Source organism: Coptis chinensis, chromosome 7 (genome assembly GCF_015680905.1).
Source record: "Coptis chinensis isolate HL-2020 chromosome 7, ASM1568090v1, whole genome shotgun sequence".
Lineage (NCBI taxonomy): Eukaryota > Viridiplantae > Streptophyta > Magnoliopsida > Ranunculales > Ranunculaceae > Coptis > Coptis chinensis.
This window is the reverse complement of record NC_141462.1, coordinates 41,042,208-41,067,188: the sequence shown is the minus strand read 5'-3', so window position 1 is coordinate 41,067,188 and position 24,981 is coordinate 41,042,208. Positions and strand designations below refer to the sequence as shown.

The window sequence follows — 24,981 nt, the reverse complement described above, 5'->3', positions numbered from 1 at the left end:
ACAAGAAACAGGGTTTTTAGCGACGAAAAAAAACGTTGCTAAAAGTTGGAAAAACGTCTCTAAAATTTTTTAGCGACGTTTTTTTGAGCGTCCCATAACCGTAGCTAAAGATATAGTCGGCGAATGTTTTTGGCGACGATTTTTGGCTGTCGCTTAATATCACCGAATCAGCCATGATTTTGGTCGTCGCTAATGTTTTATATTTGTCGCCAAATTATTTTTGTGTTTTTAATTACAAAGCGTCGCAAATTCCATATATCTTGAGACGATAGCACAATTATCGCCATTTATATCTCATTAGCAATGTTTCTCGCGTCGCTAAAGGTCCAAAATATTTGAAATCTCAGTTGTTATTGCGACATTTAAATCGTCGCCAAAACCTTTTTTGCCACAGAATGTGTAGTATTTGTAACGTTTGATTTCGTAGCCAAAGCCCCAAACTAAAGGGAAAATAGCACATTTTACTATGATTTAAAACGTCGGCATTGCAATAGGGACAAAAAGTCACCTAATCTTTTCAAATTATATTTGCTTGTACATTAAATATGGCGACGATAAAAATGTGAAGTTGTGCCATTATTTGGTTCTTTTTCCATTTTTTTTTTCCAATATACACCTGGTCCCTGTTTTTCTAGTTCACATATAACAATTTAACCTAAAAGAAACTTAACGATATCAATAATTATCGGAAAATATATAAGAAAGAGTAAGACAATTCACTTTATGATAATAAAAAGAGTAACATCATTCTCTACAAAATTTCTGAAGAACTCGTGTTACATATTGAAACTATCCAAAAATAAAAATACATAATAATAATTTCTCATGACTAAAACCGTCTCAACGAAAATCTAACACGGGACACAAAATTGCACTTAGATTTACATACGACCTCTCGCAACTTCTCTTCTGACGTAAGTTTATCTGCAGAAAAAATATACTATTCGTTAGACAACCAAAAGGGTTTTCTCTTTTTTTTTTAAAGGAAAAACTAACAAAAGAAAAAGGTAACAACATTATCCCATAAAAATAAAAGTGTAACAGCTGACATTTTCATTAAGTTTAAGAAGAATAAAAAAAGATGCAATAGAGTACATCCATTTAAAGAACTAAGTCTAACCAACTGAAAAATCTAAAGAAAGTAACCCAAACCAAAACATCTATTTATTATACCATGAGCACCCCCGTCATCACTAGGAGTATCAAATAGATTGTGTATGACAAGGTCAAGTGGTCAACCCTCAAAGCATGTAGGTATCATGGCAGAGTATTGCGTTTGAGGCAATGCAGATACCCGGCGAGGAAGTGTAGCTCAAGGCAAATTACCATAAGAACTGATGGACATGCAGCAAGAATAATACAAGACAAGAAAATCAAAATCCAGACTTACAAGCACACTCAAGTTTAATCACATTACTTACCATTTAGCACTTCTTCTCCTTCATTGAATCAAAGTTTTGAAAACAATATAAGTTATGTGCTTTGTGTGCATGAACACACCTAAAGGTTAGTACCTCCATGTTTTGCTCCATTATTAGATCCTCCTTAGCCCGAGACTGGCACAAACCCACAATATTAAGTAAGATAAACTTCAAAATATAGTGCAGAATACGAGAAAAATTATGAAAGTATGTAGAAAACCCAAAACAAGAATACCTCCTAGACCACTTCACTCTCAATTTTGATTGTTCAATGCTCTCTTTCCTTTCCAGCTGACTCGCATATGGCCTATTTGCTTTCTTATATAGCCACATAACAAAAATATACTACCATACACTCTCAGATTCACTATTACCATAGTCTCATGGTAGCAACATTTCTAGCAACCCAAACACCCATAACCTCTACAAGCATCAAGCAAACTAAAATAAAGTTCTTAAAGACGTCATGTCCTCTCACATTCAATTGGGTGGTTCCTGACTCCTAATTGGACAAATTAAGAAACAATGTTATAGTCCAAACAAAATAAGTAGTCAGGTAGGTAACAAAATGAAGGGTAGGAGAGGTCTAGATTGAGTGAAAGTTTACAAGGCATATTTAACATCATTTTCATAACAATACCACCTTAAACTCTATAAAAACATAGTGTTTCTACTAGAAATCTAGATTAACTTCTAAAAAAAAAAAAAATACAAGTGGCAAGAGTCACCTAGAGTAAGCTTAGCATCCAGGAAGAAGAAATGCTAAGAGACGAAGTTATGAAACGAAATCTATAAAGAACTATAGCAAGTCATGTCAATGCAACCAAATCTTATAAAGGGTTGAGAGTACTTGTACAATATATATATGCTTAATTTACAAAATGTTCCAAACTCAACGACATCTAATTAACTAAATCAGGTCACAACAAAGAATTTGTATGGAAACATCAACCCAGAAAAGGCAATCAACAGCATAACACTCATTTTATTTTCTCCTAGAAACTATCATCTTCTATAAGAAGATATTTACCAGCTGAAAGGACACCAATAAATAAACCAATTGACGGAGTGACAATCTTCATACACTACGCCTTGGTTCCTTATACAACACCCAACTAATTTATAAATCTACAAGCCTCAAAAAATTAAATGGAAAATGGGGTTCTTACAAGGACCTAAAATGATAACCTTCAATTGCCCCACATTCCTGCCACAATTGATGAAATCACTAAGTTAATTAGCAAAAGTTGTCATTCTTTGTGAAATATTGCAGAAAATAAACCCTTAAAATTCAAAGAAAGAGTGAACATATACAAGTTAAGAAAACCTCATGTGTCGAAACGAACATCTGAATTGAATGAAAATATACAAGCTACTACCTATAGGAACTTCAAGTCTCGTCCCTGTTCTGAATTGTATAATTGGTTCCCTTCTTGTTTGATGTTATAGCAATGCCATACAATTGCTCCCAAAGTAAGATTCATTAACAACTAACATTCAGTAAGTATATATGAATCTAATAAGTGAGTGTATAGAAAATGATAAACTGAACGAATTGTTGATATGACTTACCTAGATTGGGTGGAAATATGCCGTCATATACCTCGCCCACCCCCCTCCCAACCCAAATTCCTGGCTCCGTCCCTGGGTGGAATACTGATATCAGCGGCTAAAACATGAGCAGGATAAGTGGAACTTCCCTGGAGGTCCCAAAAAGTGAAGGATGAAGGAAAAAAATTAAAAGAAAATTCGGACCTTGCAGTAACACTATAAGAAATTTGCAAAGATACCCATGATGGAAAAGTTAGGAGAAAAAGAAAAATGTGTAGCCAGAAAGCAAGTAAAAAACCTCCAATTTCACTTGCTAATCAAGTTTTGGAACCCCGCCCCCGCCCAAAATCAAAGTTGAAACCCCAAAAGATAATAAAGAATGATAGAGAGAATGTATCGTACCTTTAATTGAAACAGTTCTCCGGTCGAGGAAGGTGATTCAGTGGTGGAGGTGATTGGGTGGGAGATTTTGAGAAAATCAAAACAACAACGACGTTTCTTAAAAGTGTGGTAGAAACACAACATTTTGTGAAACTAGTATCGTCGCCATTTGTGCTTTTTTGCCAACGTTGGGGATACACTATCATCACCAACGTAAAATAAAACGTAGTCATTGGTAAAAAAAGCTTTTCCGACAGTTCTTTCATCCTTTCATCGCCAAATAATTTTTTGTTATTTCTAAATTTTTTTTTAAAAATTTAATAAGGTTTTACGCAACATAAAAAACATAGCCAAAAAGTTATTATGAAAAGTAAGACACTAAAGAAGTTGCGGCGTTATAAACGTCGCCAAAGATGATCATTAGCCACGTTTTTATATCGTCATTAAAAGTTTTGTCGCTAAAAGACCTATTTATTGTAGTGAGTAGAGGAGTTAGTTGAAAATGATGTCACCGTAGTCAATGTCTTATCACCTGACGAAGCAAATCTGATTATCAAAGTTTTTGGTGAGACAGGGACTGAAGATGGTGAAGAGCAAGTGTTTGTTGATGCTGAAGAGCCAAGTAACCCCCCAGTGATGGAAGTGGTTCAGCCTATACCATTAGAAACACAAGGGTGAGAACTGGCTATATGTGAGGCAATAGAAGAGAATGGTACCTTGGTGGGTGACTTAAGTTCAGTCCATCTGCAGAATCCGAATGTAGAGGAAGTGGAAACAACTACTTTGGCTCCCCAGAAGGAAAGACATGAAAAACTGATTGGCGGCCTTGTCTTGAATAATAGCCGCCTACGTGCAAGTCTTGAACAAGAAGTTGCAGTAGGTTTTTCTTTGGTTAAAAAAAAAAGGTAGACCAAAAAAGGGAACTGAGAAAGAACAAGATATAGTAGTAGCCCTAGGAGTTGGATCACAGCCAGTCACTAGAAGCCAGCTAAAGGTAACCACTCTACCATCTGTTTCTCAATGAGAGTTCTCTTTTGGAACATGCGTGGAGTAGGGAAAGAAAAAGCAAAAAACAGACTAAGAGAATATGCTAGTTCTTTTGATCCGGAGTTGATATGTATTGTAGAGCCTCTTATTAGACCTAGCGCTACTATGGTAGCTGTGTTGGGATTTGATAAGTTTGATTGTACTTTTGTACACAATGACTTGCCATCAAAGATAGGCAATCTGTGGGTTCTTTGGAAGCGAGGTATCAGTGTGTCTATTGCTTCAATTACTCAACATCAGATCTCAGTATGGGTGGACGGGTGCTTAGCTACTTTTGTGCATGCAAACTGTTCAAGGATGAGGAGAAGGGAACTGTGGTCAGATGTGTGCAACCTGTACACTGACTTACCTTGGGTCATTATTGGAGATTTTAATGTGATTCTTAAGTTGGACGAGAAGAAGGGGGGCAAACCTCCTCTCCAAGCTGCCATCGATGAGTTTTATTCTATTATAAACACTTGTTTTTTGAAAGATTACAATTACAAAGGTCTGAAGTATACATGGTGTAATAACCGAAGAGGAAGCTTTAGAAGTCTTTGCAAGCTGGATCGGGCTCTTATAAACCAAGCTTGGGATGATAAATTCAGAGGTTGGTCTTATAAAGTGGGAAGCAGATATGGATCTGATCATTCCCCCCTCTTTGGCAGACACTCTTTTATTCCCCCCAAATATCCCTTTTAGGTTTAATAAAATGTGGTTGTCTCATGAAACATTCAACGAGATGGTCAGTAATAATTGGGCTGGGTTTATTTTTGGAACTCCTATTCTCAGATTCACTCAAAAGCTCAAATGATTGAAAGGTGAAATAAAGAGATGGAACAAGATGGTTTTTGGTCATGTTGATGCTCATATTAAAGTATTGCAGAGTGAATACGAAGCTTGTCAGATTGCATGTGATGCAAATCCGGAAGATTGTCTCTTATTGTTAGAATTAGAAGATAAAGAAACAGACTTGCTTAATGCTGAATCTAATAAAGTATCTTTGCTGAAGCAGAAGAGTAGAGTTAAAGACATTAAAGAGGATAGCCAAAACACAGAGTACTTCCATCAGATGTGCAAACTCAGACAAAACAAACAACATATCGTAGAAATGAAGACTGAAGAAGGTGAATTGCTAACCAATCAAGCTGCTATTAAAGAACATATTGTCAAGTTCTTTGATGATAGATTCACAGCCAGAGATATGATATCAAATGACTTGTTGTTAAGCCTTATTCCTAAGGTGGTTACAGAACAAGAAAATGATATGATGTGCAAGATTCCCGATTATGAAGAAATCAAACAGACTGTTTATTCTCTGAAGATAGATAGCTCCCCTGGGCCTGACGGGTTTCAGGGATGTTTTTATCATGCTTGCTGGGACATCATCAAGCTTGACTTGTGCAATGCTGTCATATCCTTTTTCAAAGAAGCTTTTCTGCCAATGGGAGTCAATAATAGCTTCATTGCTTTAATTCCTAAAGACAGAAATGCAATCAAAGCCTCGCAATTTCGGCCTATTTGCATGAGTAATTTTTTGATTAAGATTATGTCTAAACTAATGCAAATGAGATTGAAACATATCATATGCAGGTTAGTGTCCAAGGAACAAGTTGGTTTCATCCAAGGCAGATCAGTTCAAGGCAATATTGGCATGGCATCAGAAATGATAAATACAATGCATAAGAGTGGTCAAGAAGGAGCTGTGGGTATTAAGATAGATATTTCACAAGCTTATGATACTCTCAGCTGGGAGTTTCTTATTGAAGTGTTAAAGAGGTTTGGGTTTGCAAATACTTGGATTTTTTGGATTCATGTTCTGCTCAAAACTACCAAAATCTCAATTCTTATTAATTGAGGGCCTTGCGGATTCATATATGTCGAGAGAGGTCTTAGGCAGGGGGATCCCTTATCCCCCCTTCTTTTTGCTATTGTAGAGGATTCTTTGAGTAGGGGCATCAATCATCTGAGGGAGTTAAGATTTATCAAGCCAGTCTGTACTGCCAAAAACTTTACTAGTCCCTTGCATCTCCTTTTCGCAGATGATATCTTTGTTTTCATTAGTGGAGAGCTTGAAGGAATAGAGTGTATGGTGGATCTATTAGAAGCATACCAGTTAGCAGCCAGACAGACTATAAACAAGTAGAAAAGTAAACTCTTATTCAATGAAATGGGGAATTGAAAAAAAAGCATGATCACCGAAGCTTTGAATATACAAGAGGGGGAATTACCAGAGAAATACTTGGGCATACCTTTGGTTCAGGGGAAAGTCAAGTTTGTGGTAATAGCTAGTCTTGTGGACAAGATTAAAAAGAGGATTAGCAATTGGAAGGGTAAATTACTATCTTTCCAAGGGAGGGCCATGCTGATCAAGTCAGTCCTTACAAGCATCCCCGTATACAATATGAGCATCTATAAATGGCCATCTAGTACCATTAAACAAGCTGAATCGATTATGAGAAACTTTCTTTGGACAGGGAACCCCTCTATCAATAGAGCATGCACTGTCGCTTGGGATAAGGTGTGTAAACCAGAGGAAGAAGGGGGACTAGGCATCAGGAGACTTAAAGAATTCAATCTCGCACTATTAATGAAAATGGCATGACACATTCTCACTGTTAAAGATGATTTTGCTATGTATATGAGGAAAAAGTACTTTACTAGGGATGGTGAGCTGATCAAGTACTATGTAAAGTTATCTATATGGTATGGAATTAAATGGGCTATGAAGGAACTGAACAATAGAATTGGTGGGTTGGTGATGGCAACAAAGTAGATGTGTGGAGAGATGCTTGGCTCGGGCATATGTCAATCAAACAAGCACTCAATCTCACTGAAGGGGATTTGAAGGGGTGTAGAACTAAGGTTTGAGAAATTATCCTGAATGGCACATGGGATATCCCAGAACAGCTCAAACATGTCATGGAACTAGCGGGGTTAAGTGTTGAAAACATAGGGGAACCTGATGGTACAGTGACTGACAAATTGATGTGGAATGTAGACTTAAAGGGGGCTTTTTCAATAAAGTCAGCCTTTGATGAAATTAGAGCCAAGAAGAATAAGATAAGTTGGCATTCTATGGTGTGGAACTCACATATTCCAGTCAAGTCAGCAACTACGACATGGAAACTCTTCTGTAATGCAGCGGCAGTCGACTTGAATGTTCAAAAAAAGGGTGTCAAGTTGCCATATAGATGCTATGTCTATTGTCAATACGAAGAGAGCCTCAAACATCTTCTTTGGGAGTGTGAATTTGCAAAGAAGGTATGGAAGTGGGTCTGTTTAAAATCCAAGTTTAGAAATCGGTGTTCCTCCTTACCTGATGCTAGAAAAGCTGCTAATGGTAGAAGCCCTATGATAAAACAATTATGGGATGCAACCATTGTGGGAACGATTTTAACATTGTGGAAGCATAGGAACACGATCTATCATGACGATAGACACAATGACCTCAGTCATTGTACCTCCATGATCAGAAGGGAGACTAGAGCAGCTGCAGTACTCATTACTGGGCATTCCTTCAATAGTATTACCAACCTCCAAATTCTAAAAACTTGGAATTTGAATGCAATATTACCAAGAGCACCAAGAATTCAGCCATGCTGGTGGACGCCACCTCGTAATGGTATTGTTAAGATTAATTGTGATGGGTCTTCCCTCGACAATCTTGGAACTGTCGGCCTTGGAGCTACATACAGAATTGCTTCAGGTGATTTTCTCCTCGTTATATGGAGAAAGATAGGAGTAAACACTAACTATATGGCTGAGTGTTTAGCCATCCTCGAAAGTGTGGAAGTTGCCATTCAAATAAATTAGAGGGACATTTGGGTAGAATCTGATTCAGCCGGCAATCGTGGCTTTTTGGGTAAGGGAAACTGCCTTGGAGACTTAAGAGAAGATGGGATAAATGCAGAGCTGAACTACAGAGTTGTATGCTGACATCTACTTGGAGGGAGGCTAATTTCTCTGCGGACCAAGCTGCAAAAAAAGCTACCAGTATGGCTAATGAGGACCTTGCTATGTACTGTGGCAAGCCACCATTGATTTCTAAGTGGGAAGGGTAAGCACAAGTATCTATTTTAGATTTGACTAGGACTTGTACAAATTGGTGTAAGGTAAGAGACCTACCTAGTAAGGTTGTTACATCGCCAATTTTTTTTACAAATCCTCTGTTTGTACTTTTTTCTTCCTTTTCGTACTTCTTTCCCCTTTTCCCAATCTATGTAACCTTCTTATTCTTTTAATATAAATCTTAATGCTCACTTAGCAAAAAAAAAAAAAAAAAAGGGGGTTTTTGTTCCTGCTAAAGTGAATAAGTGATAATGTATTGGTCGTTTATATGTGTGTCCAGAGAATTGCACGTAACATTTTTGTATCTAAAATCAAAACTATATCCAATCAACCATAATCATTTTTTGATAATTGATCTTTATCAAAAATGTTTTTTGTTGTTGTTGTTGTTATTGTTGTTGTTGTTGTTGTTTTTTTGTTTTAATTGATCAAGGGATATTAATATCAGTCAAACTCAATAGAATCTGATAAAGAGAATACGACGAATTTAATATTTTCTTTTTCTTTAGTATGTATATCTACTAGGGTATGCCTATGCCTACGGCTCGTGAGACCTTGATGCGGTGCTACCCCGACAACTCGTCAGGCCAGCCCAATTGCCCATTGTCCATAACCCAATTGCCTATTATCCATAAGCCCAATAGCACCAATTGGGCCAGCCAATTGTGCAGTACTATGTCAAATTTGGAGGCCTAACAGTTTATGGGCTAGCCCAACAGTTTATAAGCCCAGTTGCAATTGTTGACTTTTGGCTAATTTTTAGATAGATCCCATGGTATTGATTGCACTTAACAAAATTGCACAAACCCTCCAAACACTTGGATCTGCCAAGTCATATTTTGGTGAGAATTATTACCTACCATTGGATGGGGCCTTTTGGGCCCCACACTTCCCTATTTTGTTAGATAGAAGATATCTTGAGACTGGATCCCACAACTCTTCCTAGGTAAGTAGACAACCATTATGAAAACTAGTATTTTACACATGGACGTATGGCACTGTTTAAAGGAGGAAGGTCATATTTTTTTTTACTTTTGTTTTATCTCAACTTCTCAAGTGGCGTTGGGTTGTTTTTTGCGTGTGCCCGAGGCAAAAGAGAGAGAGAGAGAGAGAGAGAGAGAGAGAGGTGCGAACGGTATTTTCCACAGTGGGCGAGCTTGCCCACATTGCATATATAATATAGTATATATATATATGCAGGCCTTCTCTTAAACGGATTATCCGTTAATGGACATGGTGTCATGGACAGTTGATTTAGTGTCTTGAACAGCTTATATATAATGTCTTGAACAACTTTTTCATTTACGCTTATTACATGGTCGTGGGCAAGACACCAAATAAACTGTTCAAGACACTAAATAAAATGCGTCAAGACACTATATAACATGTCCATAAACAGATAATCCGTTTAAGAGAATTCCTGTATATATATGTAGTTAGAATTTGATTCACTTAGAGTTGTTCAGATTATCAATGGGAGTGAGTGTTGCCCATGGTGCCTTGACATCCTCAGCTTGATTAAAAGACTTATGGAACAGTTTGAATCCATCATGGTTTCTCATATCATGTATCAAACTCTATCTCCTATAACACTCCACCACTCACGAAAGAAAGATCTATATGTAATCGTGGAAGAGAATGCCAATGATCGACACCATGTACCAAAGAGTTTAAACAATACAGGTTGGGGTCTGCCTAACTCTTAAATGTTTCAAAAAAAAAATGTAAACAACCATTGTTTGGTGCAGTGTCCCCAGTTTCTCTCTAAAAGGTTATCACCCTATTGACATCCGTAGAACACCATGGAAGGTGCTGAAGGTGGATTATGATTAATTCCCTTGACGTTATTAATGTTAAAGGATCCATAATCGAAAAAATAAACTCTTTATTAATCTTGATATCTAGACATGGAGACAACACTAAAGATCTTTATATATATTTTTCCTTGGAGGCAAGGGTGAAAAAATATCAACTAATTAACTACTAACAATAATATATCAACACTACGATCTAAATTAGTGACGACAAAATGCCGTCACAAAACAAGTGATGCCACAATGCCGTCACAAAAATTATTTGTGACGCCAAATAAGCGTCACAAAAAAGTTGTTATGGTGTAGTGATTATAATATAAGGTTCTTAAGAACAGAAGCTAGCACAACAACTCATTACTGAAGGAAAATAGAATAAAATGAGAAAGTAGAAATAGAAAGACAAGAAACAATCGAAATAGGGGAGGGGGGTGGTCATAATAAAGTAATAATCTAAGAGAAATGATTTTTTATTAAAATTCACATAACATTAAAAAGTGTACAACCACACTTTTTTAGTATTCATTTCACTAACGCTGGACACCCTGTTACTAAATTACAATTACTATAACCACTATAAGTAAGTAATTAAATAACTATTCATGTCTTAACATATAATTTGGATCTTGCCAAAATTTGAGGGCAGACGTGAGCTTCTCACTCTTAATTTAAGGGCCCATTTGGCAACAAAGCAAAGTGGAAAAGAGTTTAGTTGAATTTTATTGTGCTAGGAGAGAAGATTGGAGATATTTATAGTTGGGCTTGGATAAGTTTTGTTTATATCTGCTTTTGAAACTTTTGAAAGCAATTCTTTTGAAACTTTAGCTTTAATGGATAGATTTTAAACTGGACATAGTGAGGATTTCATCTCCCCTGCTTTCTTCTTATTTGTGATGTTCACTACTCATTTTTATTTATTTATTATTTGTTTAAAGAATCTATTTATAATAAAAGTTGTTGTTTATAACCCATATAAACCACCAGGGCCTTGACGAACTGAGTTGCTACACACTTACATTCATTCAACTTTCTATTTGTATGACTGCCCCCCTAAGTAACCCTAAAGTAATGTACTACTCCTGAAAAACAAAACTCAAGAGGGTAACACAATTATGTTGCTACATAATGCTCTTTTGTAAAACTCCAACACCTTAGGTCAGGTTTTGAATAATCTTAGAAAGAGCAGAAATAGTTCCAAAAACGGACGAGATGACCCCAACCAATATAATCAAAATACACAATGAGCCCTGCAAAGAAACAAATATTTTATTAACTTGCTGAAAAGTAAGGGAATTCATAATAAATTTAAGCCAGACAACAAATGCCTGAATATAAAAACAAATTATCTATCAATGGTAGGTAATGAGGTCAATGTGTTTTCTCTTATATATATATATATATATATATATATATATATATATATATATATATATATATATATATATATATATATATATATATATATATATATATATATATATTATGGATGTTTTTCAAGCCCTGCTCAATTTTTTCCACAATATCCGTAGAGGTACCTACGTGTCTATCAGTTCAGTGCAATTATAAATATTAATGCTCAATTATTTGGTGACCTTTTTAGGCGTTTGGAGTAGCAACATTAAATAACATGTACAAAAATAGGGAATGCTATTTGAAACATTAGGCATATACCTGGAACCATGTCACTTTACCCCTCAAGATACTTAAGAAACAAGCACAAGGAAGAATCAAAGTCTGCAATAGAAATCGCGCATCATAGAACTATATATAGATCTAAGCTAGTTAAATAATTTAACTTCGTTCCCATATATAAGTTGATTGTAAGTCCACAAGATAAATGAGTAAATGACAAAAAGAGTGCATACACGAAAACTTACAACAAGCATGGTAAGTAATGATCCAATCAACGCCATTAACAGACCTATTAAAGAATAAAGAAGAATTTTCGTCATAAGTATTTTTATGTTTTTAACAAACTTTCTTTCAGAACTTACAAGAACCATAAGAGATTTACCGAAAAAAGGGATAGAGAGGCCAACAATTAAAGTAGAGATCACCAATGCAGTTCTTATCAAGATTGCATATGTGTGTGATTTCATACCATTTGATGGTAGCAACTCTTCAAGACTCAATGCTACCGGGGACATTGTCAAAGCATATGTATAATTTGATTAAGGATCAAGAAAAAAGAGAACATAATCAAACAAATATCTTTATGGATTTCCATTATTTAAGAAACAAAACCACTATTCTCGCTAAGCAGTCGTGGTATGCCTCTTTTGGATAAGCCCTTTCGTTTGCCTTTACTCTAAGACAGTCTTTTATCCCCTTTTTTCAATCCTTTCTGGCCCAACCAAGTACTAAATGAATGAAATGAAAATATTTGGTTTATATTTAAAAGTGATTTTTTATAAAATAAAATTTATACTATATTGTTGTGTTGAAGTCATTAACCAATGACACTAGAGAACTTCATATATTGTAAGAATCCTCATAAGATTTCATCCATTTTTTTTTTATTGGAGTATTTAATTACTCCGTTTCCTTTAAGGGCCCATGTGTCAATATTTTTATGAAAAGGATATTTGGTGAAAGGATTAACCACCTGCAACAAAATTAAAGCCAAGAGAACTAGTTAGGTATAAATAAAAACATAATGGAATGAAGACAAAAACAATATGTATGGTATGTATTATTAGTATTTGTTTAGTTTATATTTTTTATTCTCCACCGCATAAGATCCCCGATCCTACCATAGCCACCATCTACAACCTATTTATATTCTCTACCCTATCCGGGAAAGTAAACTAAAGAATGTTAGCTTGCTTCTATCATGAATCGATGTGGCTTATGTATGGAGCTAGCCTTACCAGAATGCCTCCTTCGGTAGAAGTGTAGGTTGGTCAATGAAATTAACACAGTGAGTAAGGAAAGATGCGGATAATGATCTAATTAAGTTTGTCTTATAACAACAATTTAAGATGTTGCAGCTAAAAGATACCGAATCCACAAAAAAAACACTAATAAAATCATTATAAAAGGGATGATAGCATTTGACATAAAATTTTATGTATGGATGATAACATTTGACATAAAATTCTATGTATTGAAAAACATAAACCATTTGCAGTTAATATCACTAAAAGTATATTACCATGAACAACGAGGTTACTATCACGAAAGAAAAATAAATCGATAGAAATGAGAACCCACAACCAGTGTGGAACCCCTATATTTTGAATCAAGCTTAATTTTAAGACATATGCTGATGTGTGGCTATGAGTTGGGGGTACATGACATCAGGAATATTTTACTTTGAGTTATGCAACTTCAAAACGCACAACCATTACTTGTCCATGTTAATCTCTCTGTGGCTCTCTACTCTGCAGTACAACTTTACGATATTGATGAGTCTATTCTGCATTACTATTTTTGCAGTACTAAGATGTCTACTTTGTAGTAATTTTTTAAGACTATTGGATTGTCTACTTTGCAATACTGCTCCAGACTGGGGATCGGACACTGTCACAAGTTAAAAGTTGCATAAAATGACTAGAAAAACCATAATTAAAGTTCATTAACAATTTTCTATTTTAGTTGACCCATATGGACATGTGTCCTTCAGCCGAAATTAAATTTAATTTTCAATAACACAAACACATATTTTTAGATTTTTTCTAATGTCTTTCTATATTTGGGTTGTGGTGGCTAAATAAGTAATGACTGTCATGACCGCATTTAGTTATAAGTGGATGCTTCTCCTTTTGGTACCGTAGGTGATGACTCCACCACCACCACCAACAACAACAACAACATATATAACTTAATGACTATTTATAGGCTGAATTTGTTGAGATGTGTATAAGGCTGAGGGTGCTTGAACGTATACAATATGTTAAAACATGGAGCCAAAATATAAACCTAGCCAAAATAACCCCATTCTTAATCGTAATTTTGTATGCACAAAGATCTCTCTACATTATGATATAATTCCATCACATTTCGCTAGAATATCTGTGCTAAATAAATTGTGGAAAATAGGAACAATAACATAAATCTAGTAACATACCGTTGTCCAAAGAGCAATTTTGGAAGCAACCAAATTTTGTGGCATGTTAAGTGTGAATTGTGACGTTGTCGCCTCCCCAAACATAGTGTATCCCATCACAGCAACTCCAGCATACAATAAAGTTACAATAGCAAAACTGTGCAAAGAGTTTTAAGTTCAATATTGAATGAAAATCGAAATAAAAACACAAATAATCTTAAAAAAATACATTGTTATGACATTATCTTTGGATAATGATTTACTTAATTATTTATGAATTTTATGATGGTTGCTTGATGCATTTACACAAATTTAAGTCATGTTTTGTGTTGCAACATTGATATGATAGAAAGTTATGCACTAGAACTATTATTAAGCAAACTTTGTTGCTAACACATTCACAAGTTTTAATTTTGTTTAGCTCGGGTTCTGCACTAGAATTATCAATTTCAATAAGTATTTAAAAATAAAAAAGGATTGCTTACCTTGTTAAAAGAACCGAAGGGTATTGGTTTGGTTTGGCCATTGAAATATATATATTTGGGAATACTGCATGTCCCGAATAGCAGTACCCATAGAGGCCAACGGCTACTGGGAGGGTTGTAAGGTGAAGCGTGGTCCCTTTACTTTGGAAGCCAACTTCATCAACTAGTCCAACCCAAAATAAGCAACCAACTATCACTATTGATGCAACAACTCCACCAGCTGAATTGGAAACAATTACAGACTTTATATGAGACATAAAATTTCATTTTGTTTATGTTGTAAGCAAAATAAATCTTAGATATCAAGTATTACAGAAAAAATATATTAGTGGACTATATATTTGAGATAGATTTGCAAATAAAACTTAAAAACCTAAATGACTACAAACTAATTCCTATGCTCCCTCCGCCTTTAGACCCCTCGATCTTTGTGGCTCCTTCATCTTTTGGTTGATCGATATATCTTGATTGATTGAGTTTCATGTTAGATCTCTCTTTGGAAGTGGTAGTTATTCAGGTCGAGAGGTTGATTGGTTCCCCCTTTCCACCACTCCGCTTCATGGAAATATATGCTTGGATTGGCCTCTCCGTGTCTATCCATTGGTCTATGCTTCCTGTTTATTGGGTTTGGTTGTGAAAAGTTGTTTTTCTTGAGGTGTTTTGGGTTAACAGTAAAGTTATGTTGCTAAGATTATCATTGTGATGGTAGTTATTGTGTATTGGTATGTTGTCTTTCTTGAGCAGTTTGGTTTGTTATTGGGAATCTTAGCGGTACATAATTTAACTATTGTTTAGGTTTGGCGGTTTGGAGTTTAGTATGATAGCTCTTGAGGAGTAGAGGTTTGGTAGTCCCTATCTTGGCGATGAGGTAATATGTCTTTGTATGTGAGCCTCCCTCTAATGACCACACTTTTATGTGAGCCTCCCTCTAATTGATTTGTTGTGATGTACTCCCTTTAAAGATCATATACTCTTTGGAGAGCTTATAAACTTTTATGCTTTGGTCTAATATACAGGTGGGGGTTTGCCTAACCCCATAATAATTTCAAAAAAATAAAAATAAAATCCCTCATATTATAATATAATATAATGTGGTCGTATTTCAATTTAAAAACTTGCACATTTAGGTGGGACAATACTTTATTGCTTCTTAGCGTTCGTCAATCGAAATAATATGATTCTTGAATCTGTTTGAAAATCGAATATCAAAGCATTCCATAAATATTTCTGGAATTGCGTTATTTAATTGAACGATTCTTATAGTTTTTCGAAGGTAATAATAGTAATTTGAGTATGATGCAAAAAGAAACAAGATAAGAAATTTATCCAATTCAAATGTTCTGATACTCACGAGTGGTTAATCCCACATCCAATAGGAAGTCATCTTGGAATCATAAATTGCAATTATCTACTACTTGGATCGATAAATTGTACTTAATTCAGAATGTGGTGGGTCGTTACCAATCTGGCAATTTAATTAAAAGATTTATAATTATATATAGGTTTGCTCCTAAGTTGGTGGGATGGTAATGTCCAGATGGGTTTCCCATCGGATAAGAAGTCATCTTGAATCACAGAGAAATTGTATTTCTTTTTCATTTACCTTATTGTGCCAAGTCTTTCAAGAGTGTAATATTGAATATGCATCCAATTTTTTTTTTCAATCATCTATTGCAAAATGATATTAATATTGTGTATTAGTATTGTGATAATTAACAAAATCCAACTTGATAATAATGAGAACCTTTGAATTTAAATGAAATAAATCCCACTCACCAGAAATGTAACTTAGAACACTTAAGTCTCGAAGCCACACAGTTGGAAGAACAGCAAGTGTAGTTATCAAGGCAAAAAGATGGTGAGAACCCAAACCAAACCCTCCAAAGCTCAAATGTGCATTTGGAAATAGCGAAGATAAATTGTCGCCCTCCAAAATAATATATTCCACACAACAAGCCTATATGGTATTAACATTTAAGATTAGTTTATATAGCTATTGCACATTTTGATTAAATAAACACTAAATTTAAATCTAGTGTGTGACTACAACTTGGTGTTCAAATGATTATCATTTTGAATTTGTACAGTTTTATTTTAGATTAAAGTTTGTTTTAATAATGAATTTTTTTGGAAATATTGGTTAGATATAAGGGATAAGTATATAAGTCATGTATATTAAGGTTTTAAGATACTAGCTTGTATCATACCACTTTTTTTAAACCAACAAAGATGCAAGACGTCCAAAGAAGTCATTTATTTCATTTCAAGAGATTCATGAATACTTTATAAATCATGAAAAGAAACTTGTATCCAATGCATAAAGCAACAATTCATATAAACTTATTACCAATTCAGATCTAGAGAAATCTCCACGCAACCTCACATTTTACTAAGAGACAATACTACCCAAACCATATTGGAAGGATATATAACATACTGGAAGGATGTATCAGACCCTAAACTCGGAGGTATAAGAGGTGTCTACTAAGCCCTCCTCCAGCATGGTTTAGGCACTCTTCATTGTGGGAGTATTGTGACTATAAGAAAATTGTAATCTATTTGTAATAATAAGATAATAAGTGAACTTCAATTAAAAAGAGGTTTACACTTACGTACAATTCCACGTATAAGATTATCTGCATCCACCACATAACAAAGAAAATCATATTAGCTAGTGGTTTTGTAATTTAAACTTGAGCACTTTCAAGATAGTTCATGTCTTTCTCTTTTTAAGAATAATCTAGTTAATGTAAATTAGTAAGACTCTTTCCAAGGGAAAACACCATTTTCTCAGTAATATTTCAATTTGATATTTTCCCCATATGAATCTAAGCTTTTTTAAAAAACTTATAAAAGGTAAAAACAAAAAAAACTAAGAGCTCAAAACTAAGGCATTTTGAGCAGGTCTAAAACAACCAAACTTAGACATTAGCTTATGACTAAGAAATTGTTACCACAATGTTAATTATTGTTTATTTGATATTTTCAGTTATTGGACTAGAAGAACTAAGGTTATCTAACTTTCGACCTAACTTATTTAGGTGTATTCAGCGTTTGGACTAACTTTTTTTGTTTATTCATTTTTGGCTCTACTTTTGTAAGTGGACTCAGTCAAGATTGTGTTGACCTTCACATATTTTGTTTTGATTGTGAGTCAACTGATGGAAGTGGAGCGAAAAATGAATAAATTAAAAAGTTGGGGCCTAACGCTAATAGCCCAGAGGGACTACACATCAATTATTTGAACCAGTAACGAAGTCTAGTGGGTGCGTGTGCTTAGCCCAAATAGCAAGATTACGAACCCTGTGTTTAGCCCAATTAACAAAGAGAGATGGGCTGTGTTTAGCCCAATTAGCAATATTACGGACCGATCTGTTACAGTTTCTTGCGTGTGTATGAAGAGAAAACAGATAAAACATGGTAACGATTGTTCAATACAAATCCACAGTTGATCTCCATTCCCATTCAAAAATTGGTACTTCCATCTTTGGAGACGTTTATGAGATTCTTTCATCATTTCCTCCAGTGGCTGCCTATTGTTTTGGAAGGGAGTGGACATCAACTGCTAAGCCCAATCACCTGTTTTTGCAGAGGACGTTTTATGAAACTTTGGCTATGGGACATCCCCTAATACCATCGTCAAATGCAGCTTAGAACAACCTTTGTTGACTTTAAGTAGTGTTTTCGACTGAATTCACTGGAACCAAACACAATGAAAAATAAACACCATACACCCCTTATTTTGTTAGATAGTTTAGGTCATTCGACTCAATAACCACATAGGACCTGTGAGATCAAAGGGTGGTAGGCCTAAATATTCATCGACGAGCCAAAATAGAAAAAGGTTTCCCCCCTCTATTTTATGTATGTCGTCGAGCATGTATGCCACATGCCCACATATCAATATAGCAGGCTCATTTGGTTGCAAGTTTAAACTTATCGAGTAGTTTAAGCTCATTTGTTTGGAGCTTGCATTAATTTTTACTTGTTTGTCAGTTGCTACAAGGGAAGAGGAATTGGTTATGGACTTACAGAGATGGCAAAGCGGCCCACAGTACCAAAAGCTGCCTGACCAATGTCTGGGTATGTTTCGAGCCCAGGTTCACTGTCCAAGCAATAGCGCAAGAGAATACCGGTGTACCATGATAGTATCGCAAATATGAAGAGTATAGAGAGTCCCACCCACCCACCTTCTTTCACCGCGTATGGAGTTGAGAGTATTCCTACTCCACACAACACATTTATTCCTGCATTTGCATTGTGAACACTAACTCATAAGAATTTCAAATCCTCAAAATGCAATAGAAAACATACTTTCCTAGCTTAGTGAACTTAAAATTACGTGTCCAGGAAAGAATGTACACGGTACACCTACTACAGATCAGTGCATGTCGTTGATCCATTGGCGGACCCAAATAGGCCTTCCCCCAATCATTTTTGTTATAAGAGCAAGTCGCCAAGTCCAATAGAGAGTTGCTAAATTGGGCTGCTAAAAGTGCCACATAAGTGCCACATAGGCCTTTTAGCTTGCCCAGCCAAATTTGGCTCCCCAAAATAAAAAAACCAATCTAATCGCTTTGTCTGTTTTGAAGTGCTAAATGATACGGACGGCATAGTTTCTACTGTTCGTCCATTATTTTTTGAATTTTTTTTGGACGGACTGCATAGTTTCTGCCGTCCGTCGAATTTTAACACACGGACGGTAGAAACTATACCGTCTGTCTCCCGAACTTATTATAACAACTGCTAGCGAAAGTCTTAATTTTAGCTGGATTTTTGACTCATTTCAAATTTAAGACCATTTTAGCAGTCCATTGGAATGACATTTTTGTGGTTGGGGTGCTATATTTGCCTTTAGCAGCCCATATAGTCTCCTATTGGACTTACTCTAAAAAAAAATTACTACATATACTAGGAGTTATTTTGCTAACATGGCACATGTACTAATGTAATGTGAGACATTGATTGGCCCCTTTGTTACTGACGGACCCATATTGTGTTGGGCAGACCCCAAAAACAAAAACAATTATTACAAGTGTGCTACTGGTCTCAAAAAGTTGTTTTGTGTTGGACACCTTCCAAACCAACGGGAATTTCCCCTTTTCAGCCTTTCTCTTCTCTTCCACCATCCTAAACCTTAAATCATGAAAACTATATCCTAACACTAACATTAAACACTAGGACTAAATATGCACGTGACTAGGGCTGGATATGCATGTGTATAGTGGCTGAATGAGAAAATTCGAACACCCTAGGGGCTTAAACGACCTGGCTAGGTCGTTCGTTGTGCACACCAAACGGTCTGGTCACACCGTCTGGACTGAGTCCAAAACGATGTGTCCATATCGTTTGGGATTTGGACTTAGAAAAATTCCCAACGATATGGCCACACCGTTTGGACTAAATCCCCAATGATATGATTACACCGTTTGGACTAAGTCCCCAACGATATGGCCACACCGTTTGGACTGAGTCCCAAACGGTGTGGTCATATCATTGGGGATTTAGTCCAAACGGTGCGGCCATATCGTTGGGGATTTTTCTAAGTCCAAATCCCAAACGATATGGACACATCGTTTTGGACTCGATCTGAACGGTGTGACCCGCACCGTTTGGTGTACAACGAATCCACCTAGCCGGTCGTTTAAGCCTAGAGTGTTCGAATTTTCTCGATCAACCACCGCATACACGCGCCACGCATATATTCACCCTAGTGTTTAATGTTAAGTTAAGTTCGTTTTCATGGTTTAAGATTTAGGATGGTGGAAGAAGAATAGAATAGAATTTGAAAAGGAAAAAAATTCACGTTGGTTTGGGAGGTGCCCAACACAAAAGAACTTTTTGGGACCAATGACACATTTGTAATAATTGTTTTTGTTTTTGAGGTCTGCCCAACACAATATGGGGTCTGTCAGTAACATGACCCAAAATTTATTACTGAAGTATTAGCAGCCCTCATATGAAATCTTAGTTCCGTCCGGCGTCGATCAAGGTCGCCTATCCTAAATTTTAGCAACATATCCTAAATTTCATGTATGTGGCCCAAATGTCGAATTGTATCATTAAGCTTGCATAATCGTTTTGGAGAAAACTGATCCAAGCTTGTTAAGGTCATTGTCAATGTAATCGTTCATCATAGGGGATCTCTATGTATTAAAAAAATCGTCCGGGTAGATTAGGTTGAAGCGAACTACCATCAACAATCACCAATTTGAGAGAGATATTGTTTTATAAAAATAAGGCAAATTAACCTATTAGTTGTACTGTGATGTTCATGTCTTCGAATCCAAATCTTGTAGGCACATGCAAGAAACCAAGTTGTCTATTAAAAAAATTTGATCGATCAGTCACCACCTAGACGACTACACTGGGCATACCTTAACTTCTAGTTACTACTCAGTATAAGGAGATCTCGATATAAAAAGGGAAATTCAATTCAGTTTGTTGTTTATTTAAGGCTATTGATTGGGGCCTGTAGTTTTGTTTAAGTTCTATTCGTCCAATACAAAATGAAGAATACGATAAACAAAGGTAAGTTGATATTTGACACCATTAGAATATCTTTATGGGAAATATATGTGTCGTACAGACTAGACTTTCAGGGAAATATAAGTTTTTTTTTTTCAGTTGGATAAGTTTTTGTTTTCCATGGCCTTCCAATATAATTTATTATTTTTGTGCCTTGAGGCCGGTGAAGTACTGATGTACTAAATTGACAATGCATTTTGTCTTAGAAAGGTGAATATTAGCACATTTCAAATCATGCCCTTTTTAACATTTGGATTTGCAATTATTGGGTTCTTGTGTGATGTCCACCGATGGTAATAAGTATTGGAACTCAGACTCTCATGTATTTTACTGAAATAATACACGCCACAATAACATTTTTGTCGATTTTAGCGCATTAGTAGATGATATGTATTCGTCAACAACTTTCATTTCACTATTCTCCTGCTCCATTATATTAGTACGTATGTCATTGCGGACTTGTGGAATACTGGTCCCCAGTTCTGCTCAGCGCTCATGGTGTTAATTAGTAAGTGGTTTGATATATATATGCAGGTTTAAATTAATTCTCAATAAAACTAGGCCACTGCCCACTACCATGTTGTAGGTTTTTGAGATCCTACACATTGTATCCAATCCCTCACAGCCCAACGCAAGCGCTTGCAGTTAAACGTTTTTTTTTCTTGCAGTAAAATGTTGGTGAGCAGAAATCTATTCAGTTAGTAATTAGCTAGGTTAGGAAGTTTAGTTACCATTTAAAACCGCTTGTCCATAAGAGCACTGGCGAGGACCTGCTACCTCGTGCGTGACCTTGGAATGAGTCTGCTGCTCAGGGCCTGCCTTCTTAATGAAAGACCTTTTTGTTGGAAGTGGTGGAAGCAAAGAATGAGAACTGCGACGTTGATGTTGTTGCTCTTCTTGTTGCTCATTGCTTACTGGTAACAATGGCTTAATCAAGGATGACAGTATTTCAGGGGTATGCCGCCTTGTCAGGGAAGAAGAGAGGAAAGAACTGCTGATTTTGGACAGGGACGGACTGCCCAAAAACCCAATACTCGGAGATTGTACACTACTATACATATCTATAGACTGCCTGAAAAATTAACAGGATACACGGTTTTTAAACTTTCTGTTTAGATGTAATATAGAAAGTTAAGAAACACATTTTTGGCTTAGATTTACACTGGATCAAGAGTTCATTAAACATTAAGTCAGACTAATGTCATGCAAATATGCAATCATATGGAGATCCAACAGCTAGCCCAACATAAGACTAAAAGAGAGTATTGCTTCACGAAGACGGATTCTCATAAAAAAGGGGATATACTTGTACAATATAAGCACCTACATCAGAAACTTACTTCCTAGCATTTTTCTGATAAGCAGTCATATAAATATATATAATCGATGGATCTACAGATAGCACCCAATACTTTGAATTTTTGAAATATCAGAATGCAGCCTATTTGGGCATACATAATGAATGGTGACAAGATGGACATGTCAATTACATTAATTGGATTAGATGTCTGATGTTTTGGATCTGTCCTTTGAATAAACACCATACCCCACATGCTTGATCAATTTTGTATTATAGCTAATTTTACGTGGTCAGTGTTGCAAAGAATGGTCTAAAATTTAGACACACTCGCCACACAAAAAACAAGCGACCCAACATTGTATCTCCCCATTTCGCTGGGTTAGCTAGGCGATTGTTTTGTTGAAGGAGTAGATCTGATTTTCGTCCAACTGGGCGGAGGACGTCTGTTGTCTCGACTCTCGAATTCATGTCATCTCTAGACACTACTAGGGCCACCAGATAGGAACAAATGATGAAAGAAAACAATGCTTTCATACTTCATAGTGTGGGGATTGTTTTAGGATAATCAATGCATTCATTGCAAAAGAACACATAAGAAGAATATGACGAAAATGAAAGCTTGTCAAAATCTTTTCCATTTTCCCCATCCGTCTCTTTAAAAATTTATAATGTACGTGGCTCTCAAAAAACAATTTATAATCTTAGTAATACTTTTTTTTTCCTCCAAATAAAAAGCTCTCATTTAATTTATTTTCAGGTAACATCATCTAAAGAAGTAATAATATCATCCTTGGAGAGGTTGGAACAAGTGATCAGAACATGGGCAGTGAGTTATCCAGCCACATGCAACGACAATAAGCCTAGAGAATAAACAGTAAATCATGGACCATACAAACAGTTAAGAAGAACCAAAAACATAACAAAGAAGAGAGATAAAAGACCTGTAACTCTGTGGCCATGAAGTGTTGTAAGAACCAGGTCTATTATGTTGTTCGCTTTCAATCGAAGAAACCGTAGAAGATGAATCAGAATTGTATCCATTCACATCGTCTCCTTTATCCGACGACACTTTCTCTTCATCTTCTTCACTTTCTATGTAAAACCTCTGATCCGAAACTGAATTCTTCATTGCTATTCAAGTGTTTACACAACGAACTAAGAATTTGAAATATACATATTAGAGTCCTGGTAAATAAAGTAGTTGAAGATAGTAGTAATATAATAGTCTTCTGAACAAAGTAAGGAAATACCTGGTTTCACGGGATGGGAACAATCTTAAGGACTGTTGAAGAAAGTAATTAGCGTACAAAGAGAAGAGGAAATATAGAAGATCTTGTTATAGAATCTGGAATCTGCAAGACTGGAACGAGAAAAACAATATACGTGAGAAAGTTTGTGCGCTTTTGGTGCAGAGGTTTGTGAGTTGTGACTGCAGTCAGTCTTCACTGATTTATATACAAGAAATTAATGCTAAATCTGGGACAGGCATGAAAGTCAGGAACATTCAAGATAGGGTAAAAAGTAAACACAGTACAGTTTTTGTTGTCCTTCAAAGTCTCAGGTCATCTCCTGTATTTACTGAATGGTCCATGCTTGATTTCATATTAGTGGATAAGTCACACATCAAGCACGTCTTAGAAATTCTCTAGCGCAGACTGCCACCATCCCATTACATGTTAAAATTTGGTAAATCAATGCCAATCCCTCGTTCTGTAGACGCCGTGCCAATCCATTTTTCTTGGAACACTTCATGAAACGCCACCCGTTCAACGAAATGCAAATGAACTTTGGATGGTTCAAAAGGACGCCAAAACGATTGTTTGCTTTGTTAAATAGAAACGCCACCCGTTAAACAATAATACATACTTGACAAAACAATACTAGATACACAACTTTGATGTGTTCGTCTAGTTTAAAATAGAAAGGATAAAAGGAGCTTTCTATCTCATCACACCCTAAAGGTGAAAGACCTCTTAGCAACATGGCCTCATCGTCGTAGATTCGGCATGACATGTTCTTACTCGTATTTGCTTTTGCATGAAACCAACCCAAGTTGCATCCAATTGTCTGGATGCTGTACATATTTCCCTCTCCAACCCATTGATTTTGGAAAGATTTTCTATGTAAAATGTAATTAAAATACTAAATACATTGATCAGTTGCCCTGTTTACAAGCCGATTGAAACAAATTTTGACATTATAGATAGATAGAGGATAGGTGTGCGGATAGACTCTAGCTCAGACTGCACCATCCAACTTTGTCGATTTGGACCTTGATGAGTATTTAATACAGTAGTCATTCTTAAGTTACTACATCACAATCCTAAATCCACCAAGAGTGTAACTTAATTAGTGGCCA

The 24,981-nt window shown here is 35.9% G+C and overlaps 1 protein-coding gene and 1 long non-coding RNA gene across 7 annotated transcripts; both read right to left on the bottom strand.

Annotated features, from left to right (window-relative positions):
* Positions 1 to 707: 707 nt before the first annotated feature.
* On the bottom strand, positions 708 to 2,234 carry LOC147487558 (uncharacterized). The gene is made up of 3 exons (XR_015200674.1): positions 1,657 to 2,234; positions 1,422 to 1,556; positions 708 to 924 (listed from the first exon to the last, which is right to left on the bottom strand). It is a non-coding gene; the product is annotated as an uncharacterized LOC147487558 (long non-coding RNA).
* An 8,968-nt stretch (positions 2,235 to 11,202) lies between these two features.
* LOC147487557 (amino acid transporter AVT1C-like) lies at positions 11,203 to 24,296 on the bottom strand. 6 transcript variants are annotated; one of them, XM_086570292.1, is made up of 14 exons: positions 24,157 to 24,296; positions 23,873 to 23,982; positions 23,564 to 23,777; positions 22,054 to 22,394; positions 18,827 to 19,041; positions 17,407 to 17,430; positions 16,571 to 16,751; positions 14,795 to 15,014; positions 14,331 to 14,466; positions 12,847 to 12,866; positions 12,276 to 12,421; positions 12,139 to 12,182; positions 11,933 to 11,995; positions 11,203 to 11,508 (listed from the first exon to the last, which is right to left on the bottom strand). In XM_086570292.1, the coding sequence occupies exons 3-14, from the start codon at positions 23,749 to 23,751 to the stop codon at positions 11,413 to 11,415; spliced, it is 1,674 nt and encodes a 557-aa protein (XP_086426418.1). In that variant the 5' UTR covers positions 23,752 to 23,777; positions 23,873 to 23,982; positions 24,157 to 24,296; the 3' UTR covers positions 11,203 to 11,412. The 6 variants fall into 6 exon arrangements, with proteins under 6 accessions (XP_086426418.1, XP_086426419.1, XP_086426417.1 ...); XM_086570293.1 differs by having other exon boundaries at positions 23,564 to 23,753; XM_086570291.1 differs by lacking the exon at positions 24,157 to 24,296 and having other exon boundaries at positions 23,873 to 24,049.
* Positions 24,297 to 24,981: the final 685 nt, after the last annotated feature.

What these genes read in the sequence shown, in the direction of transcription:
- LOC147487557 (XM_086570292.1), bottom strand. Translation starts at nt 23,751, where the DNA reads ATGAAGAATTCAGTTTCGGATCAGAGGTTTTACATAGAAAGTGAAGAA. An exon ending in GTGGTTAATCCTTTCACCAA is followed by an intron (nt 12,422 to 12,846) that starts ATATCCTTTTCA and finishes ATCAAATTATAC; the next exon opens with ATATGCTTTGACAATGTCCC. An exon ending in GTAAAGTGACATGGTTCCAG is followed by an intron (nt 11,509 to 11,932) that starts GTATATGCCTAA and finishes GTTTCTTTGCAG; the next exon opens with GGCTCATTGTGTATTTTGAT.